At 35.4% G+C, this 13,983-nt stretch overlaps 1 protein-coding gene across 19 annotated transcripts in view; it reads left to right on the top strand.

The window, feature by feature from the left end:
* Positions 1 to 13,983, top strand: part of SKAP2 (src kinase associated phosphoprotein 2) — a 207,734-nt gene that overhangs the window by 116,300 nt on the left and 77,451 nt on the right. For 18 of the 19 annotated variants that reach the window (XM_009452811.4, XM_063814143.1, XM_063814146.1 and 15 more), the window contains 2 exons: positions 7,586 to 7,663; positions 8,672 to 8,755. In XM_009452811.4, the coding sequence (XP_009451086.1) occupies positions 7,586 to 7,663; positions 8,672 to 8,755 (162 nt within the window). Of the gene's footprint in view, positions 1 to 5,083; positions 5,240 to 7,585; positions 7,664 to 8,671; positions 8,756 to 13,983 lie in introns of those variants that run through there. The other variant, XM_016957211.4, reaches the window with a different exon arrangement.

Here is a 13,983-nt window from a genome sequence, read left to right as displayed (position 1 = left end):
AAGGCATAGTGAAAATTTCCACCCTAACTCCTTTAGAGTTAATAAAGGCAAATTTGAATTATCCTCATGGTTATTCCGTTTTTGCTTGGTAGCCTTCAAAATCGCCACTTTACAGAGGAGGGAGGAGATTAGCAGATGTTAAACCCTTGAGTTGTAACCTCTGCTTTTTCCCCAGTGTAGTCACATAGGCTGCTATATCAGTTTTTAAAGCCTTTTCCCCAAAGCATAACCCTCCTGAGAATTCTATGGTTCTACTAATTGAAAGTTGACCATCTTTATGTCAAAGCATGGTGTGAGCTTTTTTGTTTTTGTTTTTCTTAAAAGAAATATCATGATAGGCTTAGAGATCGCCAGTACTAGTATATTCATTGGTGAATCTCTTCTGAAGAAAGTAATAGTGCTACGATGAGAAAACAAGCTTTTTGAAAAGACTATGCTAAAGTAACACAATTAGTCCTCTTTTAGAGTTACGGCAGTGATTATTGTTTGAGATGCCTGTTGAATATATAATATCTTCCTTTTGCTACTAAAAATACTGATAAACAGATTGGAAATTCCAAATTTCCCACATGGAGGGGAGAATTATTCAAATATGAAAAATATTTAATTTATGTATTTATTTCTCTCACACATATTCCAGGCCAAGGTTCTAGCTGAATATTAAACCTTTTAAATGACATAAAATAGTTCTATGCTAGATGTAAAAGAAGTTACTAGTTGTTCTACAAAAAATATGTTGTGAGCAATTTCCACATTTGATATAATTGAAACTTCAATCTAATCTTGGACCTTGGCCATTTGCTACTGAAAGTACAAGAAAAATATTAGTGTGGATATATTTCATGAAGTCCTGGAATTGGGAGGGCTTTGGAGATGATTGAACCTATTTTTTTCAGGTTTTAAAAGAAGAAATTGAGTCCAGAGAGGCTCAGTGACATGTTTAAGGTAAAAAAAAAAAAAAAAAATGTATGGAACTGAGATCACATTACAGACTTCTTTAACCTGTGCCATGGATTTCGAAGTCAGTATCAATGTAAAGCTAAGCTTCTGGATATGTGCCACACCACTAAAATATTTTATTTAATATTTATATCCAAGTTAAGTGTAGGTTTCTCTCCTTTGTTGGTGCATAGTCTTATTTTGTTTTGGTTCTTTGTTTACTTTGCAGATATGCTAGTGAATTTTTACACTTAAAACCTATTAGAATAAGAAACAAAGTGTCTGCATCCCTCCATCTTTGTATCTATTATATAATTTCTAGAAACAGGGAAAATAGCTTCTAAGTTTATGTGTGCAATTATAAAGTAAAGTGTAATTAAACTGCACTTGTGGAATGATGAGTTCTGAGTCAGTCACAGCTCTGGGAACGGAGGCTTTTTAATGGACTATTTCCTAAAGCTAAGTACTAAATGTACCCTTCAACCAAAAATGTCACTAAGATAGTGGACATCAACTGGAAGGATAGTGGAAGCAAAACAGAAAGCATTTCTCCACCTTTATATAAAATTACAGTGCATTGGGATTATATTGGTATTATGACATACTGGCACCTGAAAATGTATGTTCATTCTGTTTATCACTTCTTAAGAAAAATGAACTAGAACTGGAGAAGCTAATCTAGATAATAAAATAACCACTAGTGGATAGGTGAGAGTATCACCTTCATGAAATGAGATAATATTTTTGGAGAATCAAAGCCTAATATATGTTTCAAATATAAAGCAATCATTAAGTGGGTAAATACTTTTTTTAAAAAATGGGTCTATTATCCAGGCATGGTGGCTCATGCCTATAATACCAGCACTTTGGGAGGCCAAGGCAGGCAGATCACGTGATCCCAGTAATTTGAGATCAGCCTGGGCAACATGGCGAAACCTTGCCTCTGCAAAACATACAAAAATTAGCCAGGCATGGTGTTGTGCACCTATAATCCCAGCTACTCAGGAGGCTGAGGTGGGAGGATCACTTGAGCCCAGAAGGCAGAGGCTGCAGTAACAAAATCATGCCGCTGCACTCCAGCCTGGGCTGCATTTTTGGTAGTTTACTACATGAGTTTAGAAGAGATAAAACGAAGCACTATCTCCCCCCAGGAGGTGGCCAATTTATGGAACTCAGTATCCCAACTATTAGGTGAAAATGAATAATTTTAAAAGGTTTAGATAAACTTGTAGATGCTTTATTTATATGAATTGTCAGGAAAAAAGATATGGTTGTATGGTTGAGAAGTTTATTCTTTACTTTTTGGAGTTCAGGGAAAACTCACATCATGTGGTGACACAGAATATTTGACTAAATGGACCAACATCTTGACTCAGAGTGAAAATTCTTAGGAATAAAAACAGTCTTTTAAAAAGTATCTTTCCTTTCTTTTCCAATATAAGGGAAAAGGAAACTTTAGTCGGGTAGGTGGTAGGAAAAATTACCCTATGTGAAAGCTTGGTGTTCATGTTGAAAACTATATAAATGCCAACTAGAAAAGGGAAAATTGAAGGGAGCAAAAGGTGAAGCTCAGAAACCTAGTCGTAATTTTGCATGAAGTCTAGATTAAACAACCAAAAAAGTGTGAACATATTAGTGTAATGAAGCCAATAATATGATGATTTATTGATGATAAAATAGTAAAAATAAGGCTTTGGATTCCTTAGAAGTCTAGCATTTAAATTGATCACCAAAGTTGCATATCAAAAAATAAAAATGATAATAAAAACATGTCTATTTTGAAAATGTCTCTGAGTCATTGCACTTTGGTAATGATGTCTCATACTGTCTTAGAAAAATTAATGCATTTAAAGAGGTATCAGACTGGGATATAGTGTGTGTGTGTGTTTGTGTGTGTGTGTGTATGTGTAACATGTATCAGGGAGGAGTCTATTAGGAGACACATCAATGTTAGGGAAGACCCTGGAATATAGTGTATTGAGGCACCCAATACTGGACAAAATTGTGAATCAACATTTGTTCATTTAGATTTGAGAAATCTAAATAAAAAAGAAAGGACCATTAGATCTCCCATTCTCCTCAACTCTAGCTCTTTCTCTCTCTCCCCCAACTCTAACTCTCTCTCACCCCCATTCCCTTGCCTACTCAAGGGACTTGCGTGCTGTTCTAGGCCTTGTCTTCTGAGTGAAGCTTCTGTGATCTAGACACATTTTTCTACTTTTCTTTGTCCTAAATACAGTAATGCAATTGTCTACCCTGTTAATGCCAAGACTGGGTTTAGACCTGACCAACCTAACACCTGAAATGTCACTAAGTGATACTTCCTACCACAGACTTCATATTTTTCTCTGAAATTGAAGTAACTACTATTTTTCATTTTGAAATAATTATTTTTAATTGTTAACACTTTTTAAAAGATAAAACTTATTTCTTAAGTATATTACAGGCATTTAAACATTCCAGTGTTTTTCATCCTAGATTCAAGAAAAAAAAGATAAAGTAATAGTTTAATAAAATCACCAGGAGTGGGTAATACCTTAGTTTTAAGGTAATTTGTTATCAATTTTTATACTTTGTATCTCTTCTCTGCTTTTGAAATTCTAGTATCCATACTTGAAGCTTGCTGTACTATGTCTACAATATACACCATTTGTTTTTAAAGCAAAAGCTGTAAGGCACATTCTAGAATTCTTGAGTTATCTTTTAGAATCAGTTACCTTATGAATAAAATATCAACCTAACTACAGGGAAATTTGGATTTCACTATTGCCTTTTTCCCTGAATTGCTGGGAATATAGGCACTTGATACTTGTTTATTTGAATTCATTGTGACCTTGTTACCATTTTGAATGCTTCAGATTCTCAAATTGCACGCTGGAAGAAGACCCATTCCTTGCTTAGTTGTCCTTGTAGGGTGTCAGTTTTAATGTCTAATATTTTGAGCTGCTTTAGAAAAGTGGGATTATCATATAAGAAATACGTACTCATTTTATAAAAAGAAAACTAGTCTTTCTCAGTATATACCTTACTTTTTCAGGCACTGAAAGTTTGTGGCCACTTAAGCAAGCCCATGTAATAAATTCCTGTAGCATAGTCTAGTCCCTAACATATGGGTTAATTTTTGTTCTCCCCTTAGGATATACTTTTTTCATTAACCACTTTCATTTAAGTAAAGGGAAATCTTTTAACTGCTTTAGAAGTAGCTACAATGCTTAACTTGTATAGTTGCTGAATCATGCTTTTTCCTGTATTTCATTTCTGATTAACTTTCTCTGAGCAACATAGTCTTATGTTTACATTAGCATCCATTCACTTGAACTAGTAGTTACAGTTATAGTAACATATAACAATATTTAACTGTAATAGATAATGAAAGCTAACATTTACTGAATGCCTACTATGTGCAAAGGACTAAGACCCAGTGCAAAACTTTTTTTTAGGACAAGGTTTGAATTTTAATAGCGAAGCTGAGAATATGATTGTGAATTCACCAGAATGTTGTATAATTGACTGTTCCATAGTGAGATAACGTAATTGCGGTGTATGGCAAACATGTGGCAGCTCTTTGTTGTTGCCTGGCAGATAGGCTTACATTAGCCTTAATTTCCTTTTCTTCATGTATCATTATGCATGTATTTTTATAGTCTTGTTTCTTTGTACCAATCTAAATCTTCCTAAATGTCAATAGCGTTAATCATTGTAGGTATAGTGATATGAGGTCTAAATGATATGAGAATTCATATTTTTTTAAAAGGAAATTACTACTTTTTTATATATTATAACAGATTTTCCATCCCTGCCATCAGAAAGTATTGTCCATATGCCCATGGTGATATACAAACCAAATGGTTCTTCTGAAAATTTAAAAATCTAAAGTGTTTACAGGGATTGCTATTAGTGTACTTTTGTGTTTTAAAGAATTCATATGGCTATTAAGCAAATCCTGGATATTGGACAAACAGCAATAAAGGTTTAGAAAAATGAAATTTCAGTTAAAAAAAATGTACTCCCCCACTCCCCAGGGAAGAAATCAAAGATTTTATATTAGAAACATGAATTTAGAATTCAGAACAAGTATTGCTTATGACATCAAATTTTATTGTGATGTATCAGGTGGAAATTTAGTCAACATTTTTCTTAAAGCAAAAGACTCAGGCTATGTGTATATTGAATGCTAGTGAATTCTAATTTCCCTTCTCCTTTTCCTTTTCCCCCACTTCCTCTCCCCTCTCCCTTCTTCCCATCTCTCTCTGTCTCCTTTTTGACCAGTAACATTTTAGAGTTGAAAGCTATGCTAAAGGTACCCATTTCTTTTCAGAATAATTTAACTTTTCTTAAGATTTTGTGAGCATCCATTCCTTATGTAAAGAGCATTTATTATGCCCAATGGAAGTGAGAGGGTTGTGGGACTACCCCTTAATGAGACCAAATAATTCCACAATTATCCACTTTAGATTAGTGGTTGACCAGGACTTGTTTACATAGATAAGATTTCTGTTTGTAATTTTTGTTTTATGTACAAAATCCTATAATAAATAATTTATACCTTCATATGTACCAAGTTTATTTTGAAAAAAACTGGATACATTTATTAAACAGCTATTAAAATATGTACACTGACTTTCCCTAAAATTTCATATACATTTCAAAATCAGGGCTCTATTTTAAATATGTTTTAATGATACTGTGTTGTATTTACTGGGTGAAATTGATCCACCAAGGAGCTGAAATTAGTGCTCTAATTTTAAGCTTTATTTCTTAAGAAAAAATATCCATGACTTTATCACTACTGTGATCCCCATGGTATTAAAAAAAAAACTGGTAAAATTAGGTGATGAGTTTGTATATAATAAACTTCCTATCAAACCCATTCTTTTTTTTAATTTTTAATTTTTGTGGGTACACAATAGGCAAATTTATGGGCATATTGTATGTTTTGATACAGGCATACAATGCATGATAATCACATCAGGATAAATGAGGTATCCATCACCTCAACCATTTATTCTTTCTCTGTTACAAAGAATCCAGTTATATTTGTTTAGTTATTTCATTTTATTTATTTATTTATTTATTTATTTAGAGACAGGGTCTCACTCTATTACCCAGGCTGGAGCGCAGTGGCACAATCATGGCTCACTGCAGCCTTGACCTCTTGGGGGATCCTCCCACCTCAGACCCCCTTCCCCCCACCTCTACCCTCCTCCTCCACTGGCTGGGACTGCAGGCGCGTATACCACTACACCCAGTTATTTTTAAATTTTTCGTAGAGATGGGGGTCTCACTGTGTTACCCAAGCTGGTGTCAAACTCCTGGGCTCAAGCGACCCTCCTTCCTTAGCCTCCCAAAGTGCTGGGATTGTAGGCATGAGCCATTGCACCCAGCCACTTAGTTATTTTAAAATGTACAATAAATTATTGTTGACTATAGTCACTCTGTTGTGCTATCAAATACTAGATCTTATTCATTCTAATTACATGTTTGTACTCAAACACATTTTCTATCCTAAGTTGTACTGAAACTATTTCCACTGGATGTATTCCATACAAACTTTCTTTTGATTGGTTGTTTTCACTTGCTAGAGTTCTAGTAAAATGCTGAGGATAACTATTATATTTCTTTTCTTTTCTGTTTTCTTTTTTTTCTCTTTTTTTCCCAGGCTGGATTGCAATGGCGTGATCTTGGCTCACTGCAACCTCTGCCTCCTGGGTTCGAGCGATTCTCCTGCATCAGCTCCCAAGTAGCTGGGATTGCAGGCACCCGCCACCATGCCTGGCTAATTTCTTTTGTAGTTTTAGTAGAGACCGGGCTTCACTGTGTTGGCCAGGCTGGTCTTGAACTCCTGTCCTCAAGTGATCCGCCTGCCTCGGCCTCCAAAAGTGCTGGGATTACAAGCGTGAGCCACTGCGCCCGGCAGATAACTATTATATTTCTAATGAAGTTTATAAAAATATTGAACACTTGTAAAATTGAGTAACCTATAATCCATGACCGTGAATATACAATTTCTAATCAACTTAACTTTTGCTTGATTTAAAAACTTTTTTTAGGGATCCAGTATTTGTTTATAATAGTTTTATCAGATCTATCTAGTTTTAGACTCTTAAATGCCCTATAAAAACCTAAAGCATACTCACTCAGTGGAATGTCCATAAGATTTCTCTGAATACAAACACAGAGAATATTTGCTGTGGGCTCAGAGAAACAAGTTTCAGCATTTGATTCGGAAAAGCATTTTATGTTTTACTTGGTAGGAATAGGGATTATGCAGGAAAGAGTCAATAAGTATTGAAATTTTTAAAGAATTAATTCAATATAAATATAAAGAAGCTATGATTTATTTGAAATTCTTAACCTCTCTTTCAGGGATTTATTGCATTTATTTATAATAGTTTCTCAGTCCTGTATTTTGGGAGGCTATAATAACATATAGGAGTACAGAACTTTTTTTTTTTTTTAACTTTTGAGATTTTTAGGAGGAATAGAGGGGATTAATCTAGGGAATGGATCTGAAACAAAGCTAATAGACTTAGATTTAAACAATTTCAGTAATTAAAAGCACACTGAATCTAATGAGATCTGGCACTTGTTTATTCTGAAATGGATTACCCACTGCTTTTTTTTTTCTCTCCGGAACTTCTCATAGGAGCCCAGTTTCCTCCAATTGCAGCACAAGACCTTCCTTTTGTTCTAAAGGCTGGCTACCTTGAAAAACGCAGAAAAGGTAAACTGAAGGTTCTAATGAAAAATGTAAAAATAATTTCATCCTTAGATAGAACATGTTTGTAGTATACATGTGGAGGCAGTATTCGTTTTAGGTGATTAAAGAGTTTAAAGATTGTAAGAAAATCTGGATGACATTATCCAAACCACAAAATATAGCTCTTAGCTTTAAATAATTTTTAATAAGAAAACATTAGGTTAGGTTTTTAGTTGTCAACCTTGGTTATTTGTAAATGATTCAGGAGCTGTTTCCTGCCTCTCAAAGGAAAGCTGCAGGCCATGACTGTATTCTCAAAGGTGGGATTTCTCACCAGTATCTCACTGGGCTGAGCAGCAGGTTCTCCTGTGCCCAAACTGGCATGCACCATGGTTCAGATCAAGCCTGGAGTTTTGTCTGCCATTGTCTATTATTCATTTCAGTGTTCCTCTCCATTGGCTATGATAATTGGGAGTTGACCATATGGTCTCACTCTTTCAACACCAATATTTAATGGAAATGAAATATGGAGGTGGTTTTACAATAAGAGAAATGAAAAGCAGACAGTCTTCTCATTACCATTCTGCTTATCTCTCTTGTAGTCCCTTTGGGCCTTTCTATTTATATTTCATTTTGCTTTTCTTAGCTTTCTTAGCTGAATTTTAAAACTGAAAGAGATAACAGAAATAATATAGGTTAGCTCCTCCCCTTCTTTTTATAACAGATGAGAAAATGAGACCCAGATGGATCAATTATCTCAAGATTGTATAGTCAGATGCCTTTTTGACTGTCCCTGTCAGAAAACTTTGTTAGCCATGCTGTTGATCCCATAAGTATGGCAGCCCCATAGCTACTTTACTTTATTCCCTTTAGCTGTGTTGGTTTGTTGTTGTTTGGTTTTTTGTCTCTTGGAAAAGAAGATACAAATTAGTCACACAATGTTAGAGCTCAGAGGAATCTTAGAAATCATATTAATTAACTTTTTCTTTTACAGTAAGGAAATGGCCTTACATTTTCCCCTCTTTATTGCAGATCACAGCTTTCTGGGATTTGAATGGCAGAAACGGTGGTGTGCTCTCAGTAAAACAGTATTCTATTATTATGGAAGTGATAAAGGTAATGTTGGTGTTCAATTATATCAACTACTATTGCATAAGAATTTTTGGCCATCCCTTCCCCCTCTTTTGGGTACAGAGTAAACTGAAGACAAACAAAAATAACTGAGAATTATAACAATTATAATCTGACTAATTTATGATTCATTTCATTATTTGACAAATGCTCCAAATACCAGAATGCCCTCAGAGCTAAAACAATTGTGTTGTATTGAATTAGAAAAGAGAGTAAAATCACTTTAATCTGTGTGGCCTTTCACCTTAGGGAATATTTATTATCCAGCCTACTGTTGTGGAACTTCTGGAAAAGTTAAGAACATAGGGTTGTGAGAGTTTCAATGGCAGAAAATAGATTATTTTTCTTAAATATTTTAAAATAAAATTAGATAAAATTAAATACGAACAGCACCTTTCTGAGCTCCCTTTACCGATTTAACGAATAACAGCAAACGTGTACATAGAATTTACTATATACTGGGCACCGTTCTAAGCACTTTGTCTAAGTACGTTAGCTATGTTAACTTGTTTAGCTCACAACAACTCTGTAAGTACTATTATTAGCACCATCAATTTGACTTTTAGGAAAACTGAGAACAGAGAGGTTAAGTGACTTGTTCAAGGTCACAGAGTTGGAAAATGGCAGATCTAGGAATTTGTTTTTTCCTTTGTTTTTAGAAACAGGGTCTTGTCTTGGTGCCTAGGCTGGAGAGCCGTGACTGTTCACAGGTGTAGTCATCACACCCTGCAGCCTCAAACTCCTGGGCTCAAGTGATCTTCCTGTCTCAGTCTCCCAGGTAGCTGGGATTACAGGTGCACACCGCTGTACCCAGCTCAAATTTGGGATTTTAACCTAGAGAATATGGTTAGAGTCCACGTTCTTAACCACTATTGTCACTACATTAATTTAGAAATAATAGGATACATTTTATAACTTCACTGTTAATTAATAAATCTCTCAGTTGTAGTTTACATGATTTTAAGATTGTTATTTGAACAAATAAAGCCACCAAATAATGAAATTTAAAGATTGTAAGCTTTCTGAGTTTTGTTTTATTCTGGGGAAAACAGGCTAGGAGTTGAATATTATAAAGTAAAGGTTGTATCAAAATAGATAATGTTCATTTCCAGAAAGGACACTTGAAGAAGAAAAAGGGAAAAGTATCACTGAATGTAAGCTTTCCTATGGAATTGTTATCAGTGTTGTTTGGAAATTTATGTTTTATTTGACATTATTTATAGTTTTTAGAGTTTCCCCTGTTCTAAAAACATACAGGTAAGATTGTCATATTTCAGATAAGTCTGAAATACTAACATAATACTGGAAGTTGTTCTTACCTTTTGGCTAATGAGATTAACAAATTAATTAATTTAGTAGCTAGTTTGCATTCCATCACTAATTTACAGTATGTTCAAATGTAGTAATGGCATCAGTGAAGTGTAAACTGTAAACAGCTATAAACAAGCATCTTTCTTTCTTATGCTAAGGGTCAGTAGTGAAGTAGGTCAGAAAATTTAGAGTCCAAGTTCAGTTACGATTATCATAGATCATAGAAATATAGTTTTGTATGATATTGTGAATTTAGATCGAGATACTACCTTCCACAAAACATCCTCTTTTTCACCAGACCAGGGGAGGGAGGTTTCAGATCCTTGTGACTTTGATTCAGTTAGGCTTCTCATTTCTAATTTCTTTAAGAATCAGTGAATACTAATGTCAGTGTTTCCTCCATTTCTAGTCCTGACTGGCATATAACAATGGTTAGGTCAAAAATTAGCAAGAGTTTCCCCAAAACCCAAAGCGTGTTAATATTTACTTCAAACACTAATATATTCAATGAAAACATTTTAGTTAGAGTTATTTAGATATTAGTTACATTCCTTTTTTTTTTCTTTTTAGAGATGCGGGGGCCTCACTCTGTCACCCAAGCTGGAGTGTAGTGGTGCCATCATAGCTTACTGCAATCTTGAATTCCTGAGTTCATTTTTATTCTTATTTGATGAGACCTAATGGTAGTAACATTGTTTGTAATTTGCATTTTGACTACTTTGTGATCCATTTAACCCTTTCTGTCATTTCTGTTACTGGAAAGGGGTCTTGATCCAGACCCCAGGAGAGGGTTCTTGGATCTCATGCAAGAAAGAATTTGAGGCCAATCCATAGAGGGAAGTGAAAGCAAGTTTATTAAGAAAGTAAAGAAACAAAAGAATCACTACTCCATAGGCAAAGCAGAGCATAGGCTGCTCAGCTGCTTACACTTATTGTTACTTCTTGATTATATGCTAAACAGGCAGTGGATTATTCATGAGTTTTCCTGAACTGGCGTTGGCAATTCTCAGAGCTGAGGGTTTCTCCCCTTTTTAAACCATATAGGATAACTTCCTGATGTTGCCATGGCATTTGTAAACTATCATGGCACTGGTAGGAGTGTCTTTTAGCATGCTAATGCATTATAATTAGCATATAATGAGCAGTGAGGAAAACCAAAGGTCATTTTCATCACCATCTTGATTTTGGTGGGTTTTGGCCAGTTGCTTTCCTGCATCCTTTTATCAGCAAGGTCTTTGTGATCTGTACCTTGTGCCAACCTCCTATCTCATCATGTGACTAAGAATGCCTAACCTCCTGGGAATGCAGCCCCCATAGGTCAAAGCCTTATTTTACTCAGCCCCTATTCAAGACGGAGTTGCTCTGGTTTAAAAGCCTCTGACACTTCCACTTTAAAAAAATTACCATTTTAGCATTCCTTTTTCATGTTGATGTCTGAAGATGTGGCTTGTGTTTCCTTAAATTTTTCCCTTTTACTTTGCAGCTTCCTGTTTCCAGTGAAATTTTAGATTTGTTTCTAGTGGTTCTTTTTTCTATTGGCGGTTTCCTTTGAAATTCTTAGCCAGTTCCTCTCTTTTAAGGGACTCCAAAAAAAGATCTGTCTTTAGACAGTTTTTAATTACTTGTTTGGCATGATCCCGATTTCCTTCCTTTATATCTTTTTCTTACCAGGAAAATATGTCAAATAATTTTTATTCTTTTGTGAAATTAGATATGATTTTTTGTAGCCTTGTTTACTGTATGTGTGAACCATTTACCTAATGGGAAGGACTCATATCTAGCTATATGAGAACTATAATCCTCCAACTAAGTAGGATTTAGATAAATGGATTATAGAGGCACAGAAGGAGTTGACACCACTTACTAGGTTAAACTGTGCTTTGTTACTGTTTGACAGATACGTAGTTCACATTTTCTACCATATTGTGTGTGCCAAAAAACATATTGACCTATCAAGATAGTAGTGGCTTAGAAAGAGTAGTTCCAACCTGTTGGGTAAATAATGCACTTACCATTGTACCAATAAATATTGTCTGTATTTATTATTTATAGCCATTTGGGACCCTTAAGTAACAAATACATATAGTATGTATTTTAACACCTTATGAAATCTTATTCATCCTTTCATATCCTTCCTTTTCCTTTGATTGTCATGAGTCTTATTCATCAAAATTCTTAGGTCCTAGATGTTCAGATGTCCTTCAAGTCATTCATTCATTCATTCACTTACTCATTCTTTTTCTAAATTTGATAAATATTTTTTCAGGCACTTGTTAGCTAGTAGGCACTGAGGATCCAAAGATCCTTAGAGGTGCTCACAGTTTGGGTTTTGTGGATATCAGTGAGAGAGGGAAGGATGCTGTGGGGTTGGAGGAGGGAGCTGGGCAGGTAAACTGACCATTTCAATGCAGTACAGTAAGTAATTTAAGGTATCTTTGGATCACAAAGGAGGGAAACTGATTGCCTAGGGAAGTTAGGGAAGATGTCCTGGTGGAGAGAACACTTCATTGGGCCTGAAAGAATGAGTAGGAGTTTGTTGGTTGAATGCTATGGTGTGAATGTATGTGTACCTCCAAAATTCATATGTTGGAAATTAACTCCCAAGGATATTGTATTAAGAGCTGGGGCTTTTGGGAGGTGATTAAGGCATGAGGGCTTTACCCTCAAGAATGGGATATGTCTCTGTAAAAAAGGCTAGAGAGAGCTGTGGAACCCCTCTTTTGCCTTTCCGCCATGTGACGGTACAGCATTCAACTCTTCTGGGGGATGCAGCAACAAGGTGGCATCTTGAAGCAGAGAGCAGCCCTCACCAGGCACTGACCCTGCTGGTGCCTTGATCTTGGACTTCCCAGCTCCCAGAACTGTGAGAAATAAATTTCTGTTGTTTATAAATTTCCCAGTTTTGGGTATTATAGCAGCATAAACAGACTAAGACAGGGAAGAAGGGTAAAATGGGCTTTCCAGGTGAGGGAATAACAGAGATTCTGAGTTGTGAAAGACTGTGGATGGGATCAAAAATGGAATGAAGGCTGGAGCTTAGAATGAGTGAGGGGAGGGAGCACGTAAGGCTAAATAAGTGGATTAGACCAGGTTGGTAAGAACCTTCTGAGAATAAGGGCCTTGCTAAAGATTTTATTTTGAATATGACCTTTAAGCAGAGGATTGTATGACCAGATTTGGTTTTTAGGAAGTAATTGTAGTAGGATGATGGAGAATGGATTGGGATGGATAGAGTCTGGGTCAACAGGACCATTTAGCAGGACTTCGAAGTAGTCTAAACAAGAGAGGTCAACACAGGGCTGTTGAGAGGCAGAGCGAGGATTTAATGCAGATCTCTCTGCCTCCAAAGTTATGCTTTTTCTACAACTTGATGATTATTACCAACCCCTCCAAGGTGCCCATAAGTGATGGACCATTTAGGAACCTGTTCTAAACTATCGTGTGTTTTTTCCCTTTTTTCTGTTTATCTTCTGTATGATTTTGAATCAACATTATGATATGAACCTAGTCTCTCCCCATTTTTAAGGAGGGGATTGTCAGTTCTTAGTACCTCCTCTCAGGGCTTTTGCTGAAACCTGATTAAAGAATACACTAGCACCGTCTAGTAAATGCGAGCTATAAGTAGCCCTGATCTACAAAGTCATTCAAAGGTTATTTCTTACATCATATGGTTTTAATTTTTTCATTGTAATATCTTTTCAATATATAATAAAAGTCAGTAGAAAATTGGGCTTAATATGGAGAATTTAAGATAACAAAATTTCAGAACTTGGCAGAGAGATAAAATTTTTCATTGAAATTTACCTCCCTGCTCTCCCCTTCTCCACAACTTCACCATTGATAGGAAAAAAAGAGGACATATATGTTCTCTTTGAAGTTTGAAAATTATAAAATATATTTTG

This window comes from Pan troglodytes, chromosome 6 (assembly GCF_028858775.2).
Source record: "Pan troglodytes isolate AG18354 chromosome 6, NHGRI_mPanTro3-v2.0_pri, whole genome shotgun sequence".
Lineage (NCBI taxonomy): Eukaryota > Metazoa > Chordata > Mammalia > Primates > Hominidae > Pan > Pan troglodytes.
The sequence above is the reverse complement of the archived record's forward strand: the minus strand, read 5'-3'. Positions and strand labels throughout refer to the sequence as shown.